The sequence below is a fragment of the Muntiacus reevesi genome, chromosome 8, assembly GCF_963930625.1.
Source record: "Muntiacus reevesi chromosome 8, mMunRee1.1, whole genome shotgun sequence".
Classification (NCBI taxonomy): domain Eukaryota; kingdom Metazoa; phylum Chordata; class Mammalia; order Artiodactyla; family Cervidae; genus Muntiacus; species Muntiacus reevesi.
In genome coordinates, this window is record NC_089256.1 from 91,731,724 (window position 1) to 91,757,156 (window position 25,433).

At 42.7% G+C, this 25,433-nt stretch overlaps 3 protein-coding genes across 4 annotated transcripts in view; 2 read left to right on the forward strand and 1 right to left on the reverse strand.

Annotated features, from left to right (window-relative positions):
* The window catches only part of P2RY12 (purinergic receptor P2Y12), a 49,544-nt gene extending 40,826 nt beyond the window's left edge, over window positions 1-8,718 (forward strand). Inside the window, exons 2-3 of the mRNA XM_065943514.1 lie at window positions 4,969-5,134; window positions 6,752-8,718. Coding sequence (XP_065799586.1) covers window positions 6,760-7,779 — 1,020 coding nt within the window. The 5' untranslated portion in view covers window positions 4,969-5,134; window positions 6,752-6,759 and the 3' untranslated portion in view covers window positions 7,780-8,718. The remainder of the gene's footprint in view (window positions 1-4,968; window positions 5,135-6,751) is intronic.
* MED12L (mediator complex subunit 12L) overlaps window positions 1-25,433 on the reverse strand; it is a 343,991-nt gene that overhangs the window by 81,129 nt on the left and 237,429 nt on the right. The window lies entirely within an intron of this gene.
* On the forward strand, window positions 15,814-18,958 carry P2RY13 (purinergic receptor P2Y13). The gene has a single exon (XM_065943515.1). The coding sequence runs from the start codon at window positions 16,280-16,282 to the stop codon at window positions 17,279-17,281; it is 1,002 nt and encodes a 333-aa protein (XP_065799587.1). The 5' UTR covers window positions 15,814-16,279; the 3' UTR covers window positions 17,282-18,958.

Below are 25,433 nucleotides of genomic sequence, written 5' to 3' on the forward strand. Positions count from 1 at the left end.
TCACCATTAGGTGAGAGAAATTCAAGGGGTGGGTGGAAACGCATTACAAATGTCTAGTAGGGGGTTTGACAGCAGGTATAGTGTAGAAGTGACAGCTGAGGGAAAACGCAACATGTCACTAGAAGGGATTCTAATCCCCCATGTTCTCTTTGGACGGGGTATGGGAGGGGAGTATGCTGAAACAGTGACGGGGATAAATAAGTCACCAAATGATGGATATACACTCTCCATAATTAACAAGTAACCAAAGAAGTCAAGGTCACAGAAACGAGGGAAGCAACAGTTAATAACAGGGGCCATCAACAGTGCTGAGAACAGCTAAGAAATCACAGTGGATGCCGGCTTCCCTGACTTATTTCTTACAAAACAAAAACAAACAAACAAAAAAAAACGTGTGAACCTCAAAAGAGAAGTTTCTCTAGAGTGGTAGGGGCAGAGAGGAGGAAACAGGAGGTTGGATAAGAGGGATGGTGCAATGGTGACTCTGAGGGAAGTAGCCCACACCTACTAGCAGCTGAGTGTAAAGAAAAATAGCTTCAGAGGAAAGTGATCACTTTACTAGGATGACCAATGACATACTCTCGTTTCAAAGCTATGCTTCAAGTGAGTCTCCAGAAAGGAAATCCGGACTGGAAGGCAGATAATACTGACAAAGGGGACAGGCAACAGTGACCTCTTGTCTGGATTTAACTTCAGAAGAAAGACGAGGACATCTTTCTACTTGACCACAGACAGAAATGAAAACGGGTGAAAACACAGGGAAATCTGGAGGTGAAGAAGTGAGACGCTTGTATCAGTTCACTGGCCCTATTATGCTCAGGGAATGGGCCAGAGGCAAAGTCATGAGGTAAGAGTCAGGGGATGGAATTAAAAAGACAAGAGAAGCCTGCAGCTAGCTGGGGGCGACAAAAGCCCAAAGCACTGGTCACTCTCTATATGGGGCATGAAGACATTGCTGACATTTAACATTTTCTAGGGAAATCATGATAGCTGTTACTAGCTTTCAAGGAAGAAAGGCAACATTTTTAAAAGAAACTCTCTTCCAATAGCCTACAAGATTGGTTTACATCAATTTTTTGTGCATGTAGAAAATGTACAAGTCTTCAAATAGCAACATACACATGAGAATAAGGTCAATCTCAGAAAATGGACCACATAGTACCAAAGGTATCGGTTAAGTTCTGCTCTTTCAGTTAAGTATTAAGACACTCTGAAGTTGCATGGCTGTAAAAGCGCAATGAAAGAGTTAGTCACTCAGTCATAGCCGACTCTTTGAGACTGCATGGACTGGAGCCTGCCAGGCTCCTCTGCCCATGGAATTCTCCAGGCAGAAGTACTGGGGTGGGTAGCCATTCCCCTCCCCAGGGGATTTTTCCAGCCCTAGGGATCAAACGCAGGTCTCCTGCATTGCAGGCAGATTCTTTACTGTCTGAGCTACCAGGGAAGCCCAATAGATCAGTAATTCTCTTGTTGATGCCCTGAAGGACACATCTGTCGAGCAGGAGAAAGAATCCAGGGGACAGTCTATGGAAGTCTAGTCATCTCCTTTCATGCTAGCCCACTGATGTCCTTGCGTTAAGAAGGTCAACTCCCTATAAACTGATTTCTGAGAATCTTATCCTCCAGGTCAATCAGTTTTCTTTCTTCAGATAATATCTCAAACTCACAAAGACTTAATTGATTTTAAGAGCAATTAGGAGGATACACATCCAAAAACTCTGGAAGGCTTGTTGCATTGATACTATAGAAATTGAAAGATGTTCCTTAAGCCAAATGTTCTGAGAAGGGAAAACTGAATTTAACTGAAGTCTGATGTGAGTCATCTCATTTCTTTAAAATAAGTGACTAGAAATGTTGCCAAAACTTGTGTGTGAGTTCATAAGGATGTGACCACAGTGGTGAGATTATTAAGAGCTGTGAACTCTCCTTTCACCTCCAGTCATTATTTCTTTCAGTTGAAGCATTCAATGGACCATATTATTCTGTACAGAAGAGAATAGATTCAAATCAATGTTAGAGCAGGAAGAAGCCTTGGGCTGGTGGAGGAGAATGGGTGTGCACGCTGCGGGCAGGCTGGGCCAAAGAAGGAGGAAATTAGGAGCAGCTTCTCAGTAGTATGACGCCTGACCTGGAGTAATTTTCTCTAAATCAAGAGAATCAGGGGCTCCTATAATTAGATTTGTAAAGGAAAGCTTCACACGATAATAGCTTACAGTCAACAGGATGGCCAAAATGAGGCCTTTATCCAACAAACTCAGAGCATCTGAGGAGCATTATGGCTGTCAAGCGGATTAATTATAGACACCACCCCTCTGCTTTCAAGCAAAACATGCAGGACAAGGATGACAAGTAACTGGATCACCAGAGATCATATTCTTTTTTGTTTGTTTTTTTGCTAAACATCGCAATGCCCAATACTCCTTACTTTTGGAATTTATCTTATGTCTAATCTAAACTTCTACATTCTAACAGGTAAAGCCAAACTAGATGACATGAGAACTGCCTTAAAACACATGTGCCTCATCAAAACGTTCACTACTGTCAACACGACTGAAGTTCAAAACCATAAGACAAGAGAACTAAAATAGTATTAAGAGCTAATCCAAGGGCATCATTACCTCTTCATCTCCCCCCCAACCCAGGTTCACAAGGACCACAGGTTCCTACCATTTCAGAGCATGGCTCTCTCCATTCCCAGTAATCCTATTTGAAGCAAATATGTATTTCTGGAGAAACAGACTACCTTTAGTAGACTCGATAAAAAAAGAAACCAAGTAAGCCATGTGTATATAAAAATTTTAGGGTATACAGAATTAGTTCACTTTTCCAGTTGTCTTTCAATGACAGACAAAACCCCATCAGAGAAGGTTCACAGACAGGTGTGGCTGTGAGTTAGTCAGAGGAGAGAGAAAGCTTTAGATCAAGGACTGGAGCCTTTCATTTGCCCCTCAACTCACTAGTCACAGCACTGTAGAAATCTGGAAACATAGATGAGTTAAGTATACTAAAACACTGCTCCTTTCGTGTGGCATAGTAATTTGCTGAAAGTAGGCAGGATTTCCCCCACACCCCGCCCCAAGCCTTGTTTCATCCTAAGGTCTTAGGAACACTTCACAAACATTCCTTAAAGCTGAAAACCAATCTGCTGTAAAGGCAAGTGTGACTCCTACTTTCCTAAAAGAAGTACAGCCATCCCATTCATGGCGGTCACCTCTCACTGCTGGGCCTCGGCGTGGGGGAAGGGCCGTGGAGACGGTAAGATGGAAAGACTTTTACACCCAGAGGTCACAGGTACAGGCTCCAGACCTAGAGAGCATGAGCTAGAATCGGGTCTCTAACTTCGCTGCTCTGCGCCTCCGTTTTCATCATCCAGAGAATAGAAATAAGATGATTATCTACTTCACAGAATAGTTAATTCATGACAGTGTAAGAAACCAAAAGCGGGCTATTATTATTCTGAAGCGTATGTGGCATAAAAGCTTTTTCAAAAAGTATGATCTCTCTCTAAAGCAACAAATAAGTTAATTTTCCAAGAGTATATCATCAAACCGACGTCTAGATGGCTAACAGATGGGGACCATGACTTGACTGACATTTCCAACTGAAATTACCCAAATCTGCAGCTTGATTTCAAATCCATAATGCCAACAAAATTCTCAGCCAGTTTAAATCAGTGGTCTTCAACCTTTAAGGTATAGGAGCATCACTCTTACAGGAAACTACAGGTGAGGAAACTATAGATGAGGGCTGCATCCCCGAGTTTCTGAACCACCGGGGCTAGAATGGGCCCAAGAAAGTGCATTTCTCGTGACTCCTCGGGTGACACTGAGCCACTCTTCTGTACTTTAAAGACCGTCCTTGAAGGTCATCTAATCTACACTGAGACAGACGCACTCAAAACTCAGAAGAAATAAATAGCCAAAAGATGTATTTACAACAAAGACACTCACCCACGCGGATCTGCTGGTGACAGAAGGACGTTATAGGTCGAGACAGTGTGTGAGTGTGTGCACAAGCGTGAGTACCCACGATGTTTATATAAATATGTAACGTGATGAGTGGTGAGTAATGAGTGATGAGTCTCACCACTGAAAGACTGTTGTTAGTCGCTAAGTCACGTCCGACTCCTCTGCAACCCCACGGGCTGTGAGGACTTCCTAGGCGAGAATACTGGAATGGTAGCTATTTCCTTCTCCAGGGGATCGTCCCAACTCAGGGACTGAACCCATGTCTCCTGCCTAGCAGGCAGATTCTTTACCCCTGAGCCACCTGGAAAGCCCTCACTGAATGATATACTTCCCCAAAAAACAAAGGCAAGGTCAAAAGAAATCTGTTTAAACTCTACTCAAGACAGGCATAAAAGTCCTATATAATAAGCCTAGCAATGGATACAACTGTTTTTTTTCTTTCTTAATGTAATTTTAGAATCTTCAATTTTATAAGGGGAGGAAATTGTGTCGCCTACAAAGAGCTGATCAAATACAGATTTAAAATAATGACATTATTAACCAGGAAAAAAAACAGAGAGCAAGAGACCTAACATCCCTAATGAGCACACATTACGAGTTAATGTGATTACTTGTTAAAAGGCAATAGATCACCAATGTTGGGCACAGTACGTTTTCAGGTAAATAACCATCTGACAAAGCAAGTCTGCAGCCTTCTCCAGGAAGCAGACAGCAGCAGGCCTGATCTCTTGGGCTATTCATTTGCATGGGAAATAACCCAAAGAGCTCACAAAGCATCAACTCTATGGCAGGTTTCAGTAAAAAGTCACAGGATTTTAAACTGCTTTTTAAAAGATGACTTCTCACCCACCGTGCCCCATATTTCCCAAGGAAATAAAAGCAGAAGTCCTAAAAGCGGGCCAGACGGAAATACAGTGTCTGCACAGCCCTGAGTCCACGGCATCTGAAGGTAATTTCTGATTGTGAAGTCCTCTTCCTCTCTCCCCCTATTTCTCTCTAGAACACTCAAGACCTGACTGATGAAACCTCAGCAGATTCTCTATCATAAAGAGTGTGAGCAGCTAAACTAAGACATTAAAAGGAAAATAACAGATGCCACTCTACAGCCTGTATTAACTAGCACTTACTGGACACATTCAAATTCTTCAAGAATCAAGAGTAACCAGGTAATTTTATACCTAGAAGTATTTGACAAGCATATGTATTTGCACTATGATGTGTGTGTATATTTTTTTTTCAAGTTTTCTTAAGTTGGAAACCTTTAATAGCAATATCAATGTGAGTACTTAAATGGAATATAAACTAAAATACAAGCTGCATTAATGACGCTGGAGATAACCAGCATTTTAAAAAGAAATTATACAGAACATGGAAAAAAATTCAAATGGTCTTATTTTATCTTCAGTATAAAATGAGATTTGCTATAGTTAGGGGGAGCTGAAGTTCTTCATGCCAAGAATACTTGTTAAACAAGCAACAGTTTATGAAAAATGAGTATTCTCAAAGTATAATTTCCAAAACTATCAGGGCATAAACAAAGAAAAATAGCAGTAGCAAGTAAGGTTAAGTTGGTTATCTTCTATCAAATTCTAGGGTTTATTTAGTCTTTTTTTTTTTAAAGTTAAACTGGTGAGGAGGTGTATGACGTAAACCTTAATTTGTTTAACATTCAGTAATGAAAGGACGGAAAAAAGAATTCCACTGACATTTGGGGGAACTTAGAAGTTTTTTCTTGGTATTGAGGTATCTGTGCTTTAATTACCACGTCTTATATTTAGGAATAATATTTTCTTTAGAATCAATTCCATTGGTTTTTGATGAATTCTAATTTTACAAATTTACAAGTGTTAATTTCCTTTATAGCTGCCTGTTGTATAAAAACCTATGGATCCAGGCAGGGACATGATCTTGGTATTCTATTTTAGTTACCATTAATACACACTATAAACCTAGAAAGTATGCCTGGGGTATTTTGAGGAATGCCATCTAATGACTACATACAGAAATCATTTCCTCATTTTTTTTTTTAACCATTTAAAAATTTTCCCTGAATGAAAGTCAAGAAAACATACATGAAATCTTAAAATTTACTAAGCAAAGCTGAAAAAGGGATGCACATGGATTAAAATATTTGCAGCCAACGAATACTCTGTGAGGCTGGTTTTCAAACGGACAACAGAGCAATAGAGAGGCATTCCAATTATAAAGGGAAAAATGTGTTTTCTGCTCTTTATTTAACAATAAATTTTATACAAGTGATTTTATACAAACTTCTTTTCACTTTTACTTTAAAAGTTTACTACGCAATTATCAGTCATTTCTCCTTAGAACCCTTTGAAGGTACTAGAGAAAATGAAGTCCAGGAGTAAAGATTGCTATAGGAAAAGTGACTATAAATAAAAACAACAAAGCCAGAAGGTAAGGAAATGAAACTGGGGAAGAATAAAGCATAGCCTAAGTATTTCTCTTTCTAGTTTTTATGTATATGCACTTTTGCCTAAGATAAAAAATGTTCTGTAAGAGGCAAACATGCAAAAAATAAGAAATACAAAGCAACCACAACTTCATAAAATGTTCTTCAGACTATTTTACTATGCAAATAGAGTATCTGCCACGATGAAATATTTTGATTTGGTTTTTCTGTGTTCTTCACTAACTGCCCCATGAGGATGAGGCAGCTTAATTTTTTTGGAGCAGTCTCTCCGAAAACGTTAGCCACAGAGATGAGGGCAGAATCGGGCAGCAGGGACCTGACGATCACCACTCCCTCCGTCCCCCTCCAGGTAGCATCATGGACAACCTCAGCTCTGTGGCCGGGAACAGCAGCCAGTGCAGCCGAGACTACAAGATCACCCAGGCGCTCTTCCCGATCCTCTACACCGTCCTGTTCCTCGTGGGGCTCGTCACTAACAGCCTGGCCATGAGGGTGTTCTTTCAGATCCGCAGTAAATCCAACTTCATTATTTTCCTTAAGAACACCGTCATCTCCGATCTCCTCATGATTCTGACTTTTCCATTCAAGATCCTCAGCGATACTAAGCTGGGGACAGGGCCCCTGAGGGCCTTCGTGTGCCAAGTGACCTCCGTGGTGTTCTATTTCACGATGTACATTAGCATCTCCTTCCTGGGGCTGATAACCATCGATCGCTACCAGAAGACCACCAGGCCCTTCAAGACGGCCAACCCCAACAATCTCCTGGGGGCCAAGGTCCTCTCGGTCATCATCTGGGCGTTCATGTTCTTACTCTCCTTGCCCAACATGATTCTGACCAACAGGAGGCCGAGTGACAAGACTGTGAAGAAATGCTCATTTCTGAAGTCGGAGTTTGGTCTGGTCTGGCATGAAATAGTCAATTACGTCTGTCAAGTCATTTTCTGGATTAACTTTCTCATCGTCATCGTATGCTACACGCTCATTACCAAAGAGTTGTACAAATCCTACATGAGAACGAGGGGCGCTGGCAAGGCCCCCAAGAAAAAGGTCAACATCAAGGTGTTCATCATCATCGCTGTGTTTTTCATATGTTTCGTTCCGTTCCATTTTGCCCGAATCCCCTACACCCTGAGTCAAACCCGGGATGTCTTTGACTGCGCAGCTGAGAACACTCTCTTCTACGTGAAGGAGAGCACACTCTGGCTGACGTCCCTGAACGCGTGCCTGGACCCCTTCATCTACTTCTTCCTTTGCAAGTCCTTCAAAAATTCCTTGATGAGTATGCTGAGATGTTCCGGTTCTGCATCATCTCCAGCCCATGACAAGAGGAAAAAAGGACAGGACGGCAGTGACCCAAGTGAAGAGACACCACTGTGAATAAACTGAGGCGATACTTCAGCCTTTCAGTGTACACGACTCCCCCAAGGCAAGCACCACGTGGAAACCATTAACACTGCCTAAGAAGCAGCTGCGTTAGTCACAGCAACTCTTGAAACAAGTAATAAACAGACGACTACGGAAGCCATCTTCATCTCCCTGTCCATACTGAAAGCAACCTGAAGCAGCAGAGAAGTGACCTAACACGTAGCCGTGTAGCAAAACTAACTGCGTCCAATCACCTTGCCACGTGCATAGCCACACACAGGGCATGACATGTGGAGATTTGACAAAATGGGCAAACCACATAATAATGTACTGTAATTTTAAAAAAATACATTGATCACCATCCTAGTATGAATTTATAATAATAAGCTAAGAATGATAAATCTGATAAAATCACACCAATTATTATATACTAATATGTGTATACTTATACATGCTTATATGTGTGTGTGTGTGTGTGTGTGTGTATATATTGCAGCCCCTTAACCAAACGCTGACCTACATGATGCTCTTTATAAAAATTTAAGTAATTGAGACATGCAAAGAACACTAACTGCTAACTTTCAATTATGAGGAAAAACTTAAGGGATTTAAACTAATTGAAATGACAACAGATCAGACTAAAAGGTTTTAAAACTACCTTCTCAAGAAAAACAGCAGAAATAGCAATGTTATTAAAACACTTATTTTACAACGTTCAGATACCAGGAACTTATGACTATTTCCTTAACAGCACAGAAACTGGTTTACTCATATTTTGATAACTTTAGTAAATACAGTACCATCCTTGATACTGATCTCTATTAACTAGCTTCTAAAAACTGCCTGTGATTAGGGCTAATGAACATTTCCCCTATGAGAAAAACAAATTAAATATGATTATGCAGTTGAACAATATGAACATTAACAGGAAAGTGATAAAAATGTTGGGAATTACCTGTTTGTCATTTGTGTATATAATAAATAATTTACATTCAACTCTAAAACATACTTTGTTGGAATTTCTTTGTTCAAAGTTATGAGATACTACAACTCATATTTTCTATACTCTCATATCAAATGAACCTATTTAAGAAAGGATAGTTGCCGATACTATCCTTTTTATTACATACTATTAGGCAAAATCTATTCTGAAGGTGATATCTCATGTTAATTAGTTCACTGCTGTTATCACTGCTTAGTTGCTAAGTCATGTCTGACCCTTTACAATCCCATGGACTACAGCACACCAGGCTCCTCTGTTCATGGGATTTCCCAGGCAAAAATACTGGAGTGGGTTGCCGTCTCCTTCTCCAGGGGATCTTTCCAACTGAGGGATCAAACCTGCTTCTCCTGCATTGGCAGGCAGGTTCTTTACCACTGAACCACCAGGGAATCCAATTAGTTCATACATAAATGAAAAAATAGGTCAAACTTATAATGTTGTCAGATTCCACACAAGCCATAGTTTTTTCAATGTAAACAAAACACACATCGCACTTGGAAATGGACATGGTTTATCAATTACTTATGATCCTGAGAGGTGATTCCCAAATACAAGGCATAGATGCCAATATCTAAATATAATGTGAGAAGAAATAAAAAGGATTAGCTGCAGTAAAAGGAAGTTCACTGAATTCCAATATAATAGCGTCTATTCTACTAAGTTAAATGTCAGTACAAAGCTGAGCTCATTTGATTCTCTAGATGCATCTATTCTCAAGCAGCCACATTTCCTTCTCTGGCACTTCTGCAAGCGAGCACTGGATGTCAGTGGAGATGCACACAGAGACATGAATCAGAAAAGATGCATGTCCGACTCACTGCTGGGGCAAAGGCAGCAGGCATTTCTGCCAGACAGACCAACGCAAGGCACTCTAACGTCACATGAGCAAACGCGTTCTGTAAGAACACCGGGATATTTGAGCCGGAAAAGAAACAAGGATCAACAAATCCGAACACCTTACTGTGGATATGGGAAACATAAAGGGCAGGTCTACTCCTCAATCTAGCCAAGTCAAGGGCAGACTGGCCACGCCATGCTGCCAGGGTCACATCAGGTGTCAGGAGACTGCAAGGCAGGCAGAGGTTTCCTGAATAAACTTTCATCTGGGATTAAACTGATTCACTGAGATGATGATTTCAATAAGAGAAAGAACAAGAAAAGCTAATGGTGTTACAATACTTTTGCAAAACAAACAAACTTGTCCAATGTTTGGAATTATCTAAGTTATTATACATAATATGAAAAATTTATGATAAACTCTAAACCATACTTAGTTGAGAGATTTTGTTCAAATACATTACAAGCATATACTCCTTTATCAAACAAACTGAAACCATTCAAGACAGATTAAGATATCACTATTTATGGAGTACTCATTTTACACAGACCATGCCACTATCTCTAGCTTTAGGAATTTTAATATACACAATATATCTCTCATTTCACAATAACTTCAAAAAGAGAGAGAGAGACGCCAAATTTTGAAGATAAAGATTTAGAAGATGAAACAGACAAAACATAGTCTTGCCCATAAAAGTGGCTAAGAAGTCCTAATGATGCCAGTTACTGGCATGTTCTCCCAGTGACTTCTTATATAAATAGTCTAAAGCAGGTGTGACAAATTTTAGCCTGCAAGTCAAATCTAGCCCAACACCTGTTTCATACGACCTGTGATTTAAGAATGGTTCTTACACTTTCAAATATTTGCAGGAGGAAAATTAGAAGAATAAAACTTCACACTGCATAAAGTTGTATGACACTCAAATTTCAGTGTCTGTAAGGTTTTATTCGCACACAGCCACACCCACCCAGGTTTTATCTACGGCTGATTTCCTGTTACAACGACGGGGCTGAGTAGTTGCGACAGACTGCGGGGCCACAAAACCTGAACATTCACTACCTGGCTGTTTAGAAGACTGGCGGGCCTGCACTGGAACCCCAAAACTCCAGAGAAATGCCCTGCATAGAGGAACAGCCCTCTCTTCCTGCATCTCGGTGTTTCAGCAGCTTCGCACTGGAAACACTCGTGGGCTCCTCTGGCTGATCTGGGTCATACGGCCGGCTGGTAACATGCAAAGTGGAAAGTGGGATTACACTGGTGCTGGTGGGAACAAAGCATGCAGATATATTTACAAGCCAGTAAGAGAAATGGCCCGACTTTAAAAATAAACAAACAGAGATGGGAGAGGGGCAAGAGAAATCAGTTCCCAAGAGAAATACAAATAGATATTAAAAAACATAAAAAGATATACACCCTCATTAATCAACAAGCTTATGTTTACATGACATGGCTTTTTTCACCTGTAAATTTAGAATGGATTTAAAAGATTTTTAACAATTTTGTTGGATAATCCCACTTGATGAGACAGAAAATAAGTACAATCTTTCCAGAAAACTTTTTAAACATATCATTCAACATTTCAATGCATATCCTTTGATCCAGAAATCCCACTTCTAGGAAACTTTCTACAAATATATTAGAATAAATACATAAAAATACATGGAGTGGTATTTGCTCTACAGCATGTTTTTAATAGAGAAAAATTGGAGGGAAAAAAAAACTTAAATGGCCAAAAGCAGCAGTTTATCTAAACTATGATAACTTTATATAGTATAACCCTTTTTTAAAAGATTGTTAGTAAATCTTCATATACTAACACGGAATGAAACAAAGATCCAATATGTCAATAAATGTAAATATATATATATACACAATACACATATTTGCACACACATTGGTACATATATTTAAGGGGGATTAACTTTCACTTTCTACTGTATATTAATATGTCAATAACTGAATTATTCAAACTTCTTTTCCTTTTATAATAAAATTAGGAAACTGGATACTAATATAAATATTTCAGATAATAGTGTAAATTTATTGCTGTTTCCAGTTATATGTAAAGACTTTAAAATACCAAATTTATTTATACACATGGATCACTACTGTAATGTTAAGCTGCATGATATATTTTATATTACTACCACCTTGGGTGAGGGCTTCCCTGATAGCTCAGCTGGTAAAGAATCCACCTGCAATGCAGGAGACCCTGGTTTGATTCCCGGGTCAGGAAGATCTGCTGGAGAAGGGATAGGCTACCCACTCCAGTATTCTTGGGGCTTCCCTGTGGCTCAGCTGGTAAAGAATCTGCCTGCATGCAGGAGACGTGGGTTTGACCCCTGGGTTGGGAAGATCCCCTGGAGAAGAGAAAGGCTACCCACTCCAGTATTCTGGCCGGGAGAATTCCATGGAGTCCATGGGGTCAGACACCACCGAGCAACTTTCACTTTCACTTCACTTTCACTCTGGGTTAATTCAGTGTGGGATTTTAAACACTTTCATATAATCTGGGAAAGTACCATGATATCCTTCGATGGGAAGTAAAAGGCTCTTCTATGAGTTATAGGAGTTCCAATTTTGACTTTCATTTCAATTGAAAGCAAATACTTCCTCATCTTTTCGATTATTATTTATATGGTACTGGTTACATGGACACGAACTTTATACTGTTGAGTTTGATCCAGAAGACAATCCCTAAGGGGACGACAAATTCTTCATTTATTTCCATTTGGCAGGCTTCTAATTTCTACTACTTTTCCTTACATATTTAACTCTCTCCTGATCATACTGCTGTGAACCAATTTATGTTTTCAACTGAGTACCTCACTTTGAGACAAACAGTTTCACAAGTCCATGAAAGTGGATTATCCCTCCTCACTTAGCAGTAAGAAACACCCAGGCCAAAAACTCCAAAATTTGATAAGCAATCTCACACTCATCTTGTCTCTGGCAGTCAGAAGAAAGAGGGGCTGGTTCTAAGTGCGGGGCTCTGGAACCAAACTGTGTGGGTTCGCAGAGGGCTTCAGCTGCAGGACTCTGGGCAACCTGCTTAATGCCTGCGATTCCATTTTCTCATCTGTAAAATGGGATGGATCCCTAAGCTTGTTGTAAGAATTCAGTTCAGTTCAGTTGCTCAGTCATGTCCAATTCTTTGTGACCCCACAGACTGCAGCAGGCTAGGCTTCCCTGTCCTTCACCACCTCCGGGAGCTTACTCAAACTCGTATTCAAGTCAGTGATGCCATCCAACCATCTCATCCTCTGTCATCCCCTTCTCCTCCTGCCTTCAATCCTTCTCATCATCAGGGTCTTTTCCAATGAGTCAGTTCTTCACCTCAGGTGGCCAAAGTATTGGAGCTTCACTTCAGCATCAGTCCTTGCAATTCAGGACTGATTTCCTTAAGACAGACCACATAATCACTTACAACAGTATAGCTAGTGTGATTTCATTGGTTTTGACTAAATTCCCTTTGAGCGTCATGAGATTTTAAATGTTTTGTTTAGGAACCTGCCAAATCAGAATAATTTCTAGGACCTTTCATGGTCTCTTCTTTGATTCACTCCTTTAGTGGGCTGTCCCCACAGGTATAGAGAGTACTCTGTTTTCAATTTCACTTAACAAGAAACTCACTAACATGAACCATTTGACAAGCGTTATTCAAAGCACTTGGCAAACATTCAAACATTTCTGTCCCCTTAATAACCCAATGAAGCAAATGCTATTATTTATTTTCACTGTTACGAGGGGGCAATGGTTTTATAGAGAGCACAACTAACTTGACCAAGGTCACAAGAAAAGTAAGTTGGGATATGAGGAAATGAACCCGGGCACTCTGGCTCCGGAGCGGGGCCCCTGTCCCACCGCAGCCTCCCAGGCGCAGCATCAAAGGCAGAGCACCCTCCCCGGCGGGCGCCGGCACCGCTGCCAACGAGGAGACCACTGGCCAACATGCACGAAGCGCGCAGGCATAAAGCAGTCTGCTGCATGTTTCCTGCGGTCAAGCATTTTGAAACCTACATTTAAGAGCAGATACTTCTGTAACTCTAGAAATGCCACCGTAAATAAGTTCCTCTTTTGAGGTTTCCCACTCCTTGGCATTTTGAAATTTGACCAAAAAGTGATTTCCAGTTCTCATATTATGAAATTAACTTGAACAGCATTGCCCTTGTTTAAACTGAAACTATCCCAAACCTGCATCTAAATAATGGATTTGGAGCCATCGGGATATTTATACTTAATTACATAGGTCTATTCCCTCTATTTAAATTTTTGTAAGTTTGTTTTCACTCTCTACTGAAGCAAACAAAAGGATATATGTTTTAATTATGTTCCATTACATTAATAAAACTCAAAATCTGTATTTCCAAGAAACAATTTATCCAAGTCAAACACCGATTTTTCTTTTTTTTTAATTATTTATTTTAATTGGAGGCTAATTACAATATTGTAGTGGTTTTTGCCATACACTGACAGGAATCAGCCATGGGTGTACATCTCTTCCCCATCCTGAACCCCCTCCCACCTCCCTCCCCATCCCATCCCTCAGGGTCATCCCAGTGCACCAGCCCTGAGTACCCTGTCTCGTGGATCAAACCTGGACTGGCAATCTATTTCACATGTGATAATATACATGTTTCAATGCTATTCTCTCAAATCATCCCACCCTCGCCTTCTCCCACAGAGTCCAAAAGTCTGTTCTTTACATCTGTGTCTCTTCTGCTGTCTCGCATATAGGGTCATCACTACCATCTTTCTAAATTCCATATATATTGCATTAATACACTGTATTGATGTTTTTCTTTCTGACTTACTTCACTCTGTATAATAGGCTCCAGTTCCATCCACATCACAAGAACTGATTCAAATGCATTCTTTTTAACAGCTGAGTAATATTCCATTGTGTGTATGGACCACAGCTTCCTTCTCCATCCGTCTGCAGAAACACCACTTTTTCAACTGTGCCACCACGATGGTGGTTCCAACCCAAATCATTAGGCATCCTGTTCTCTCAGAAAAATGTCCAGTGGGATACTGAATTCTCAGAATTCACCGAAAATGCTCCATCAAGCCCACACAACAGTCTAGTCCAATCCTGTGGTAAAACTCACAGCAAGAAATATGAAGTGAAACTCACCATGGAGAACGCCACACTACCTCATAAGAGCCGATTTCCTCCTTCACTTTATCTGGTGAGGAAACATTTCTTCACAGACGACAGCTTTCTCTTTACAAAAGCAGCAATTACATCCTTTCAGAAAGTTTACAGAACTCGGCTCAAGGCTGATGAAATGCCTGAAATCTTTAGCACTTTGCAAAGTCACAAATACAGGAAGAGAGTTCCAAAAATGGCCTTCTCGTAAGTAAAACAGTGTATGTTCGTTTAAATCTGCAGTTCGTTCACCAGGGCAGTGAGCAGCTAACCTTCTTCTCATGCTTCACGTGCAGTCAGCGCTATTCTAGGCACTCGTCTCGGTGTCTACACACTGAAGCATGCCGTATTATTAAACCCACTGTACAGATGGGGAAAGTGAGGCACGAAGCTACCAACTCATTTGTCTATTATCTACCACCCAGTAATTGGTTAATCTGAAATTCTAACCCCCAAAATCTGGGTCTAATAGGCCTTACCTCTTAGAAAATATATCACTTCATCTCTCAAAGGTTGAAAGACCAAACAAAAGACTAAGATAAATGTCTATAGATATCATCCGGTCATCCCAACGAACACAAATTTCTGAAAAAAGCAGTCTACAAGGGTGCAGATGATGCTGTCTGATTTTAAGAGTCAACACTTACTCTCCTATAATTTAAGAGTATCTTCTTTACATTTCTCCCTCCTGTTATTTTAAGGCATTAAAAATTTCATTGAACACATAGAGAAGATAAACTGCAGGAAAGTTATTATACAAGAAAAATATAAAAACGACTGCAACTGAACTGAAATCAGTTCAGTTCAAACCATAGTACATGAACAGTACATAAGTTTAAAATAAAGAGGTTCCTTATTAAAGAACCCCTCAAAGGATTACATATGAAGAGGTTCTAATGGATGTCCCCGCACACGTGAAAATGAGGAAGGAAACTTGGTATAAGAAAGCAGAACAGCGTTTGCTTCATATGCCTTTCATGGGCTGAACGAACGACTGCCTCGATCGATCGGAAGACAATGAGCTGAGTTTCCTTCCAAACAGAGGTGAATTTCAATTGCTATTATGACTGGCTTGCTTATAAACGATAGAATATGTTTAAGAGGGAAAAATGCTTTAAGTGTAACATTCTATAAAGCATAGACTATAAGCACAGGTAATGACACAACGTAAGCAATCCAGCATGAAAACTTCTACCTCTCAGCCAGTTTGATTTTACTGCCATGTTAAGTAAGAGTAGAACCTGGGAACGGGGCAGAATCTGTTATTTGAATTTCAGAAGGGGATGAAAGCAGTGGGACTATTGAATAAGTACCAAGACTGTACTGTGGGCTTTAAAAGTGCGAGCCAGAAGCAACATGTGCTTCCTCAACTGAGTTATTAAATGTGGTGAAGAAATTTAAGGTGTAAAAACGCTGCAAACCTAACGTCTATATTTACAAGAAGGAGCATTTTGAAATCATGAAACGCTTCTTGCTTTACTGTGTGTGTGTGCTTTGACAGCTGACACTGGAAACCATGAACCTGACCGTGGTGAAGGACTTCAACGGGTCTGAGCGGTGCCCCAGAGACCTGAGGAGTGCACAGCTGGCGTTCCCGGCCGCCTACACCGTTGTTTTCTTCACGGGATTCCTGCTGAACGCTCTGGCCCTGTGGGTGTTCGTCCACATCCCCAGCTCCTCCACCTTCGTCGTATACCTCAAGAACACTCTGGTGGCCGACTTGATAATGACGCTCACGCTTCCGTTTAAGATCCTCTCCGACGCGCGGCTCGGACCCTGGCAGCTCAGAGCCTTCGTCTGCCGGTTTTCCGCCGTCATCTTCTACGACACCATGTACGTTGGCATCGTGCTGCTGGGGCTCATAGCCTTTGACAGGTTCCTCAAGATCATCAGACCTTTCGGGAAATTCTTCGTACAAAAACCTGCTTTTGCCAAAGGGCTCTCAACCTTCATCTGGCTCTTTCTGTTCCTCCTCTCGCTGCCAAACATGATCTTGAGCAACAAGGAAGCAACACCATCTTCTGTGAGAAAGTGCGCCTCCTTAAAGGGTCCTCTGGGGCTGAAGTGGCATGAAGCAGTGAATTACATTTCCCAGTTCATCTTCTGGACTGTTTTTGTCCTAATGCTTCTCTTCTATACGGTCATTGCAAAAAAGGTGTATGATTCTTACAGGAAGTCCAAGAGCAAGGACAGCAAGAACAACAAGAGGTTAGAAGGTAAAGTGTTCGTTGTCGTGGCTGTCTTCTTTCTGTGTTTCGCCCCGTTCCACTTCTCCAGAATCCCATATACTCACAGTCAAACCAACAGTAAGACTGACTGTCGACTGCAAAATCAACTGTTCCTAGCTAAGGAAACAACTCTCTTTCTGGCAGCAACTAACATTTGCATGGATCCCTTAATATATATATTCTTATGTAAAAGATTCACGGAGAGGATACCGTGCGTGAAAGGGAGACAGACTGCAGCATTCACTCAGGAAAATCAGACGAGTCAGTCGGACAATATAACCCTAGGCTGATAACTCTATCATGGTTAACTATTTATTGGTGAGACTTCAAATGACAGTTTACTTGGAAATCAAACCTAGGCAATGAAAAGAAAATGGATTAGAACAAAAGTTTTGTTACTTTTTACTATCCTGGTTTATAGAAAGGATCATGTCAACTTTAATTCCACTGTAATCTATCCGTAGCAGAATAAAGCCTTAGTAGGAGGAAGCACAATAGGAAGCAAACGGTTACCTTTTCAAGAGCATTCACTTCCACTTTGGAAAAGGTGTATTATGGGGAAATGTATGTTTCTAAAAACACGTATTTTTTTAAGTATAAAAAAATATATTCCTTCACTCTAAAATGCCTCTTCACGTTCTTTTGCACATGTAATTCAAACAACACTACTGCTTTTCTATCCCACTTGCCAATTTAAAAAACCAACAAGAACAACAACCTGCAAGTCCTTTGGTGAAAACTGAAGCTAGAGGTTGGAACGGATGCTAGAGGGAAAGCCGCTGGGGAGTAGGTCAGAAGGCCCTTTGACACCAGATGAAGGTGTTTCTCCTTACAGTTACAAACGGCCTCGTCCCCAGTATCCCTCTGCACTATAGGATGCACAAGCAGCGTTATTAAGTCATATAAAATACGGTAATACAGCCTAAGTGTGTACAACTCAAGAGCAAGAATACTGTACTCTTACTCTTTGGAATCTTCCCTCTGCCCAGCAGACACTCTGGCGGTGGTTCAATCCTCCACCCATTCAGCAAAGCCTTCCAGCACCTCCACGCTCTGTCCTCATGTCTCTGGTGAGAACAACGACTTCTCCCACATCTGGGTAGAATCTCAATGCAGGCTTCCTATAGTGAGCAGTATTCTTGAACGCATCCTCTAATGATGGTCAGGATTCTTTAAGAAAGGCAACATGTTTTAAAGACAGAAAGTATGTCATGTTTTCTTGGTATCACCCATGATACTTTCAACAGATAATAAATTACTAATATTTTAAATAGAATATGTCATTATGCCATTTCTTGGTATGTATATAGATAGAAATGTTGACCCACAATCAGTAATATCCATACTGGGAAATTTTTAGAGGATGATGACCTACTTGTACTTATATATCTCTGCATTTTCCCGAATACCTTTGTGGTTAAAAAAAAAAAAAAAAAACTCAAAGTATGTTCATCTGCAATAGTGGGTGCCGACTTGTGCCTTCTAGATAAAATGTACAGAGTACTCATGCTCTGCCAGAAGCTCCAACACAACCATCAGAATGTGAGGCCCACGTCTTCTTCCATGGCCCCCAGACCCTAGACCGTGCCCGACCTTTCTAGCCTTTTCTCCTAACTTCTTCCATCCCTGGAACTCTCTTATATATGTTTATAACTATCAGAAAATGCCATGTTCCTATTTTACCCCTGTGTCAATGAACTTGTAGATTTCCCTCTGACTCACCAAGAAAACCTTTACCCATCCATGGAACTCTAAGTTGCCATCACTCAGGCCATGAAATCTCATCTGGCTCACCTCCCAACATCGCCCCAAACCCGATCACGCCCTCATCTGTATGTTGTCATACCTCAAATATTGTAATGATCACACTGCTTTGTAATTACTGATTCACAGATGTATCTACTCTTTTAATAACCTATGTGCACTTTTGAAGGCAGAGAATGTGACCCATTGTGCAATCAATAAATATCTGATAAAATATACCAAACCAAACTACCTTTATTTTTATATACCAGAAAAGCAAAAGGGAAGCCAATTCTCACTGATGTTTTACTTTTCAAAACATAACATAAATTTCTTAAAAGCTCAAGCTCTTTTTAGTTGGTCTCCTATGCATGTACACAGAAGCCTGGGAAGCGGGGGCGTTCTTGGGTTCACTAGTGAATGACCAGGAAGGAAGGAGGATTACTGAACAGTACATGTATAGCTTGGGGGCTAATGTCTATCATCATTTCAGTTTTAGAGCCACTGACAAAATGCTTAAGCTATGCACTGTTGGTTTTGGTTAAACAAAATTTGTAACTGTAGCATATCACAATCAGCAAAACTCTTAGTAAGTACTTTGAGTGCCTGATTTTTATTTGCAAAAAGAATTAAGTCATAATGACTATTAAAAGATGCCACTAAATCCATGTTACCTTTACTGAGTACATTATGCGATCATGAGTAGCCTCTAATAATGTATTATAAATAACTGCATTGAAGCCACCCATCCAACTAGGCTTGGTGATATAACCCATGTATATTTTACATTTAAATAGCTTCAGTATACACTGAATGGATATAGACAAGAAATATATTTTAGAAATACCTTTCAAGATAAAATTTCAGTAGCAAATCTGTCTTGCAGAGAGATATTTATTTTATATCCCATTATAGTAATATTACAGTTAAAAGCAGAGTACCTGAGGTATAGAACGAAATAATCTACCAAGAACTTAAAGAAGAGTCATCTTAAAATCACTTTCACAAAATGAAAAGCAACTACCTGAGAAGAACTTCCCGTCTAGCGATCACAAGTACTAAAATCTAGGAGACTCACGGCGTGGGGCCCTAGACCCATGGTCATTAGTGACACAGAAGACAGGTCGGGGGAAATAGGAGCTTTGGTAAACTCCGTAAGCTCACGGCACGATTAAGGGCTTTCGCAAAAATCTAAAACGTAAATATTTATACTGAATAAGGCCTTCCAAACACCCCTGATGCAGGGGAAGTAGGAGAGGCTATTGCCCCGACACAGAATTATTCTTTGGAAACCAAGAGAAAGCACTGTAAAAGGGGAAGGCAGAGAGAGAAGCAGCGTGAATTCCCGGCTCACAGGAGGTAGCTGGCTGATAAAGTGGTGGTGACATCAGAATACAGAGTAACTGCTCAATTCAATCCTGTTAGTCTCACCACTTGAAACATTCCAGGTTCATTTAAGTGCAGCTTGTTCCGTGACTTTCCAAGGTCTCCTTTCTAAAATTCTCTCACCATCACCCTGGATAATCTGTATTCCTCCAGTAAGTGAACAGATCAAAGTTCACACCCACACAGATGTCACCAGAACAAAACCTGCAAGCAGAGGAACCCACACCCAGCTGTGTGTGACAGCTTAGGAAACACATGTTGAAAGGGAGCCCTACTGAGGAAAAGCGGGGAATTTACACATCACTTGAAGTGCCTAAAAAGAAAACACAACACTTTAAATTTTACATGGAAACCAAACATAGGTAATAGGAATATAGTCCATGTGTGAAATCACTAGTCAAACTCTAACAGGTACCAGAACCAGCTCTAAGAGTAGATCACTGGCCTGCCCCCAGAGTTCCTGATTCACTAGGTCTGGGCTGAAAACTGGGACGCAGTTTCCAGGAGAGGAGACGAGGATGCTGTCCATCTGGGACACGTGCTAACCATAAAGCACAGTACTCCTGGACAGGAATGCCGGCGGCGGGATCCATCTCCAGGAGACAAACACAGCCGCTACTAAGGGAGCAGGACACACATACGGTGACGGGCCGCGACATGAGCCATGGCTACCTGGAGAGTTCGTGCCCCACCTGGGGAGGGGGCCATCTACTACTCAAGGCCAACTGCTGGCACAGGAGGGAATCTGGGCCCAGAGTTGCCAGCTGGTAGCCACAGCGGTAATAAAATCAGCACCAGCAACAACAAAAACAGCGCCCATTGTCTACTATTTATGACGGACCAGGGAAGCGCGTCCGGATCAAGTACACTGTTCCAGTGAATAATCCCAGGAAGCCTATCAAGTACGATGTGTGCATGCTCAGTCACGTCCCACTCTGCAATCCCAGGGACTGCAGCCCGCCAGGCTCCTCTGTCCATGGGATTTCCCAGGCAAGAATACTGGTGGGGGTTGCCATTTCCCCCTCCAGGGGATCTTCCCGACCCAGGGATTGAACCTGCATCTCCTGCACTGCAGGTGGATTTTTTACCACTGAGCCACCTGGGAAGACCTGTCAAGGGCTACAGTTATTTCCAATTTAGATATAAAGAAGCTGAGAAACAGGGAAGTTAAGCAACTTGCATGGGGTCAAACACCTTGTAAGTAGCAAGGATAAGACTCATTCAGACGCTGATTTCTGAGCTTAACCATCTATTCTTAACAACTACCTACCACAGATCTTCTAATGTTCTCAAGAGAAACCTTAAATCCAGTCTCTTCTGCCTTATTACTTGTTATTTTCAAAACCTCCATAGCCACTCCCACACTCCCCGGCCCCACAACAGCAACACATCCATGTGTGGGCCCCAGCAGCCCACAGACAGCCGGCTAATTATCCTTGACCTCGGAGCCAACAGGCAGCTCCCAGGACCTCACCCTCATTTACTATGTGTGGCACGTCGCGATGAATGACCTTACAAGGGTCACGGCCTCTCTCACTCTGTCCCAGGAGATGGCCACTACCAGGTCCCCCGAAGGGGACAAACCAGGAAAGGAAGCTGAGGCACGGAGTGAACAGCTCCCTTGTGCTGGAGCCCCTGACCCCAGCCCAGAGCAGGGACGGAGCTGGACAGACGCCCAGCGGGGGCCTCCAGGCCACGCCTGACAGACGCAGCAAGCCACACTCCGCCAGGGGTGACCTCGAGCCCCCGCTCTGACAGTGATGCGGAGGGGGCTCCCAAAGAGACAGGTCTCAACGACCTCAGCGGTCTGACAGTTCCACCACGAGTCCGCAGAGACCTGTGCGGCCCCTCCAGCTCTGACGAGGGGTAACCTCACCAAGCGCAGGACGGCTGATTCACTGGGCCAACCCTCCATCGTGTGCTCCATGCAGGGCCCCTGGCCTCTCTGGAGGCTGCACTCAGACCACCAGGAAGAAAACCGTGGTCCGTGGAATTGCTGAGTCACTCCGTCATGTCCGACTCTGCAACCTTCTGGGCAGTAGCCTGCCAGGTTTCTTTGTCCCTAAGACTTTTCAAGCAGGAGTACTGGAGCGGATTGCCATTTCCTTCTCCAGGGGATCTTCCCCACCCAGGGATCGCACCCGCGTCTTCTGTGTCTGGGGCACTGCAGTGCGTTCTTCACCTGTTGAGCCATCAGCTTCCAGAATAAGAGACAGAATTAGCTCACCAAAGCAGCTCAGAGAAAGAGGCAGCTAATGCCGGATGGAGGAACTGAGCAAAGGCTCGGAGGAGGGGGAGGTGTGAACGGGGCCTGATGAAGAACCAGAGCCTTTGAAAGGGCGCCCTGCAGCACTCAGGGCCGTTCGGAGGACGGCGCGGGAGGCTGGGCCCTGAGCTGGGGTCCAGGGAGAGGGGCCACCGGGCCCGGGGGATGGGGGGTGTTCGGGCTTCGGAAGCACGCGCGGGGCGGGGAAGGAGCCTGAGAACTGAGCGCCGGCCCCGCGGACAGCACTCGGGGATTGCTGGGTGTCTGGAGTTCTCTGTGAGCCACTGCCGGGGGCTGAGGTGAAGACTATGTTCTCTATGCTGTGCTTTAGGAAATCAATTTGTCAGCAAGTCGGTGGTTCTGGATTAATAGAGCCGCTGAGGCCAGGAGATCAGTTAAAGAAGTCTTTCATCTATACATTGTTAAGAGCCAAGTGGAAAGAAATCTGATATGGATCTCAGAGCCATTTTCAGAGAGAGAGAGGTTTTGAGTCCAACATCACAGGAGAGAAGGGGTTTCCATATAAGACGTATGTGATGAATATGCAAAATGCATTCTCAATGGGGTCCATAATACCCCGTGGACCCCATCCCAACCAAGAATCACTGCCCTGAGGGACATGCGCTTGGGTGACGTGCTGTGCCGTGATGGTGTGTTGAGTATGAAGGACCAGCGAGAGAGCTGAGTCAAGGAGTCTACGTAGTGGGGGCAAAATATGGGTCCCGGGCTCTCAAGACAGAGCCAGATCAGAAGCTGTGGGAATAATCTTTCCCAAGAAAGGGGGAAAATAAGGAACGAGCTATGTGCCTCAGAGGCCACGCTACCCAAGTCTCAGGGACAGAAGAGACAGAAAAAGAGGAACGGTGCTCAGGACTGAATCGATGAATGACAGGGAGCAGTAAGACATTCCCTGGGAAACAAGGAACAAGAGAGATGCAAGGAGAAGTGATGGTCCACAGAATCACACACTCTGGGAGGTCGAATGTGATGAATGGACAACTGTGAGGTCTGGGGTCACCCGAAGGAGGAGGTGGGTGGAGCCCCAGTTTGTAATGGGAAGGGAGGGACGACAAGCTACTCTCGCCATGAAGGACCAGTCAGATGACAAGAATTGCAAGGAGGAAGTAAGGACAGCTGTTACATTAGCTCAGCTTTTTCCACTCGCTCCCAAGAGGAGCTGGAGTCGCTCCTTCCCGTGTGTCTCATGCAGTGCAGAGTAAAGATGCTCCTCCCGAAACAGGCAACGGGGCAGGGGCAAAAGTCACAGGATGGGTGGGACCACACGACCAAGAAACCCAGCTGTGGTCACAAAACGGGCGTGCCACCGCTTCAGACCCACGTGCCCTGGGTTTCTGAGGCCCAGCCCGCACCCATCCTAGGATAAAGTCCTTGCAGGGAGAAAGGAATTGAGGACCACCATTAAGCAAGAGGCATGTGAGCTGAGAACACGGAGAGGAGTCCAGGCACAAACACTGGAGTGGGTTGCCATCTCCTCCTCCAAGGGATCTTCCCAACCCAGGGATCGAACTCACCATCTCCTGCATTGGCAGGCAGGTTCTTTACCACTGAGCCACCTGGTAAGCCCCATGGTAGGTAAACCAATGATTTCAAATACCCAGACCTTCACTCAGCATGTGAACATTCACCTCTTCTATAACAAAACTTAATTGACAAATGTAACATTCTAAGGCATCAGTTCAGTTCAGTGTCTGACTCTTTGTGACGCCATGGACAGCAGCACGCCAGGCCACCCTGTCCATCACCAACTTCCGGAGTTTACTCAAACTCCTGTCCATTGAGTCCGTGATGCCATCCAGCCATCTCATCCTCTGTCGTCCCCTTCTCCTCCTGCCCCCAATCCCTCCCAGCATCAGGGTCTTTTCCAATGAGTCAGCTGTTCACATCAGGTGACCAAAGTATTGCAGTTTCAGTTTCAGCATCAGTCCTTCCAATGAACACCCAGGACCGATCTCCTTTAGGATGGACTGGTTGGATCTCCTTGCAGTCCAAGGGACTCTCAAGAGTCTTCTCCAACACCACAGTTCAAAAGCATCAATTCTTTGGCACTCAGCTTTCTTCACAGTCCAACTCTCACATCCATACATGACCACTGGAAAAATCACAGCCTTGACCAGACGGACCTTTGTTGGCAAAGTAATGTCTCTGCTTTTTAATATGCTGCCTAGGTTGGTCATAACTTTCCTTCCAAGGAGTAAGCGTCTTCTAATTTCATGGCTGCAATCACCATCTGCAGTGATTTTGGAGCCTAGAAAAATAAAGCCAGCCACTGTTTCCACTGTCTCCCCATCTATTTGCCATGAAGTGATGGGACCAGATGCCATGATCTTAGTTTTCTGAATGTTGAGTTTTAAGCCAACTTTTTCACTCTCCTCTTTCACTTTCATCAAGAGTCTCTTTAATTCTTCTTCACTTTCTGACATAAGGGTGGTGTCATCTGCATATCTGAGGTTATTGATATTTCTCCCGGCAATCTTGATTCCAGCTTGGGCTTCTTCCAGCCCAGCATTTCTCATGATGTACTCTGCATATAAGTTAAATAAGCAGGGTGACAATATACAGCCTTGGCATACTCCTTTTCCTATTTGGAGCCAGTCTGTTTTTCCATGTCCAGTTCTAACTGTTGCTTCCTGACCTACATACAGGTTTCTCAAGAGGCAGGTCAGGTGTGGTATTCCCATCTCTTTGAGAATTTTCCACAGTTTGTTGTGATCCACACAGTCAAAGGCTTTGGCATAGTCAATAAAGCAGAAATAGATGTTTTTCCTGGAACTCTCTTGTTTTTTTCAATGATCCAGCAAATGTTGGCAATTTGATCTCTGGTTCCTCTGCCTTTTCTAAAACTGCCTTGAACATCTGGAAGTTCATGGTTCACAAAATGCTAAAGCCTTGCTTTGAGAATTTTGAGCATTACTTTACTAGTGTGTGAGATGAATGCAATTGTGCAGTTGTTTGAGCATTCTTTGGGATTGCCTTTCTTTGAGATTGGAATGAAAACTGACCTTTTCCAGTCCTGTGGCCACTGCTGA

Coding starts and splice junctions, on each gene's coding strand:
- P2RY13 (XM_065943515.1), top strand. CDS start 16,280: ATGAACCTGACCGTGGTGAAGGACTTCAACGGGTCTGAGCGGTGCCCC.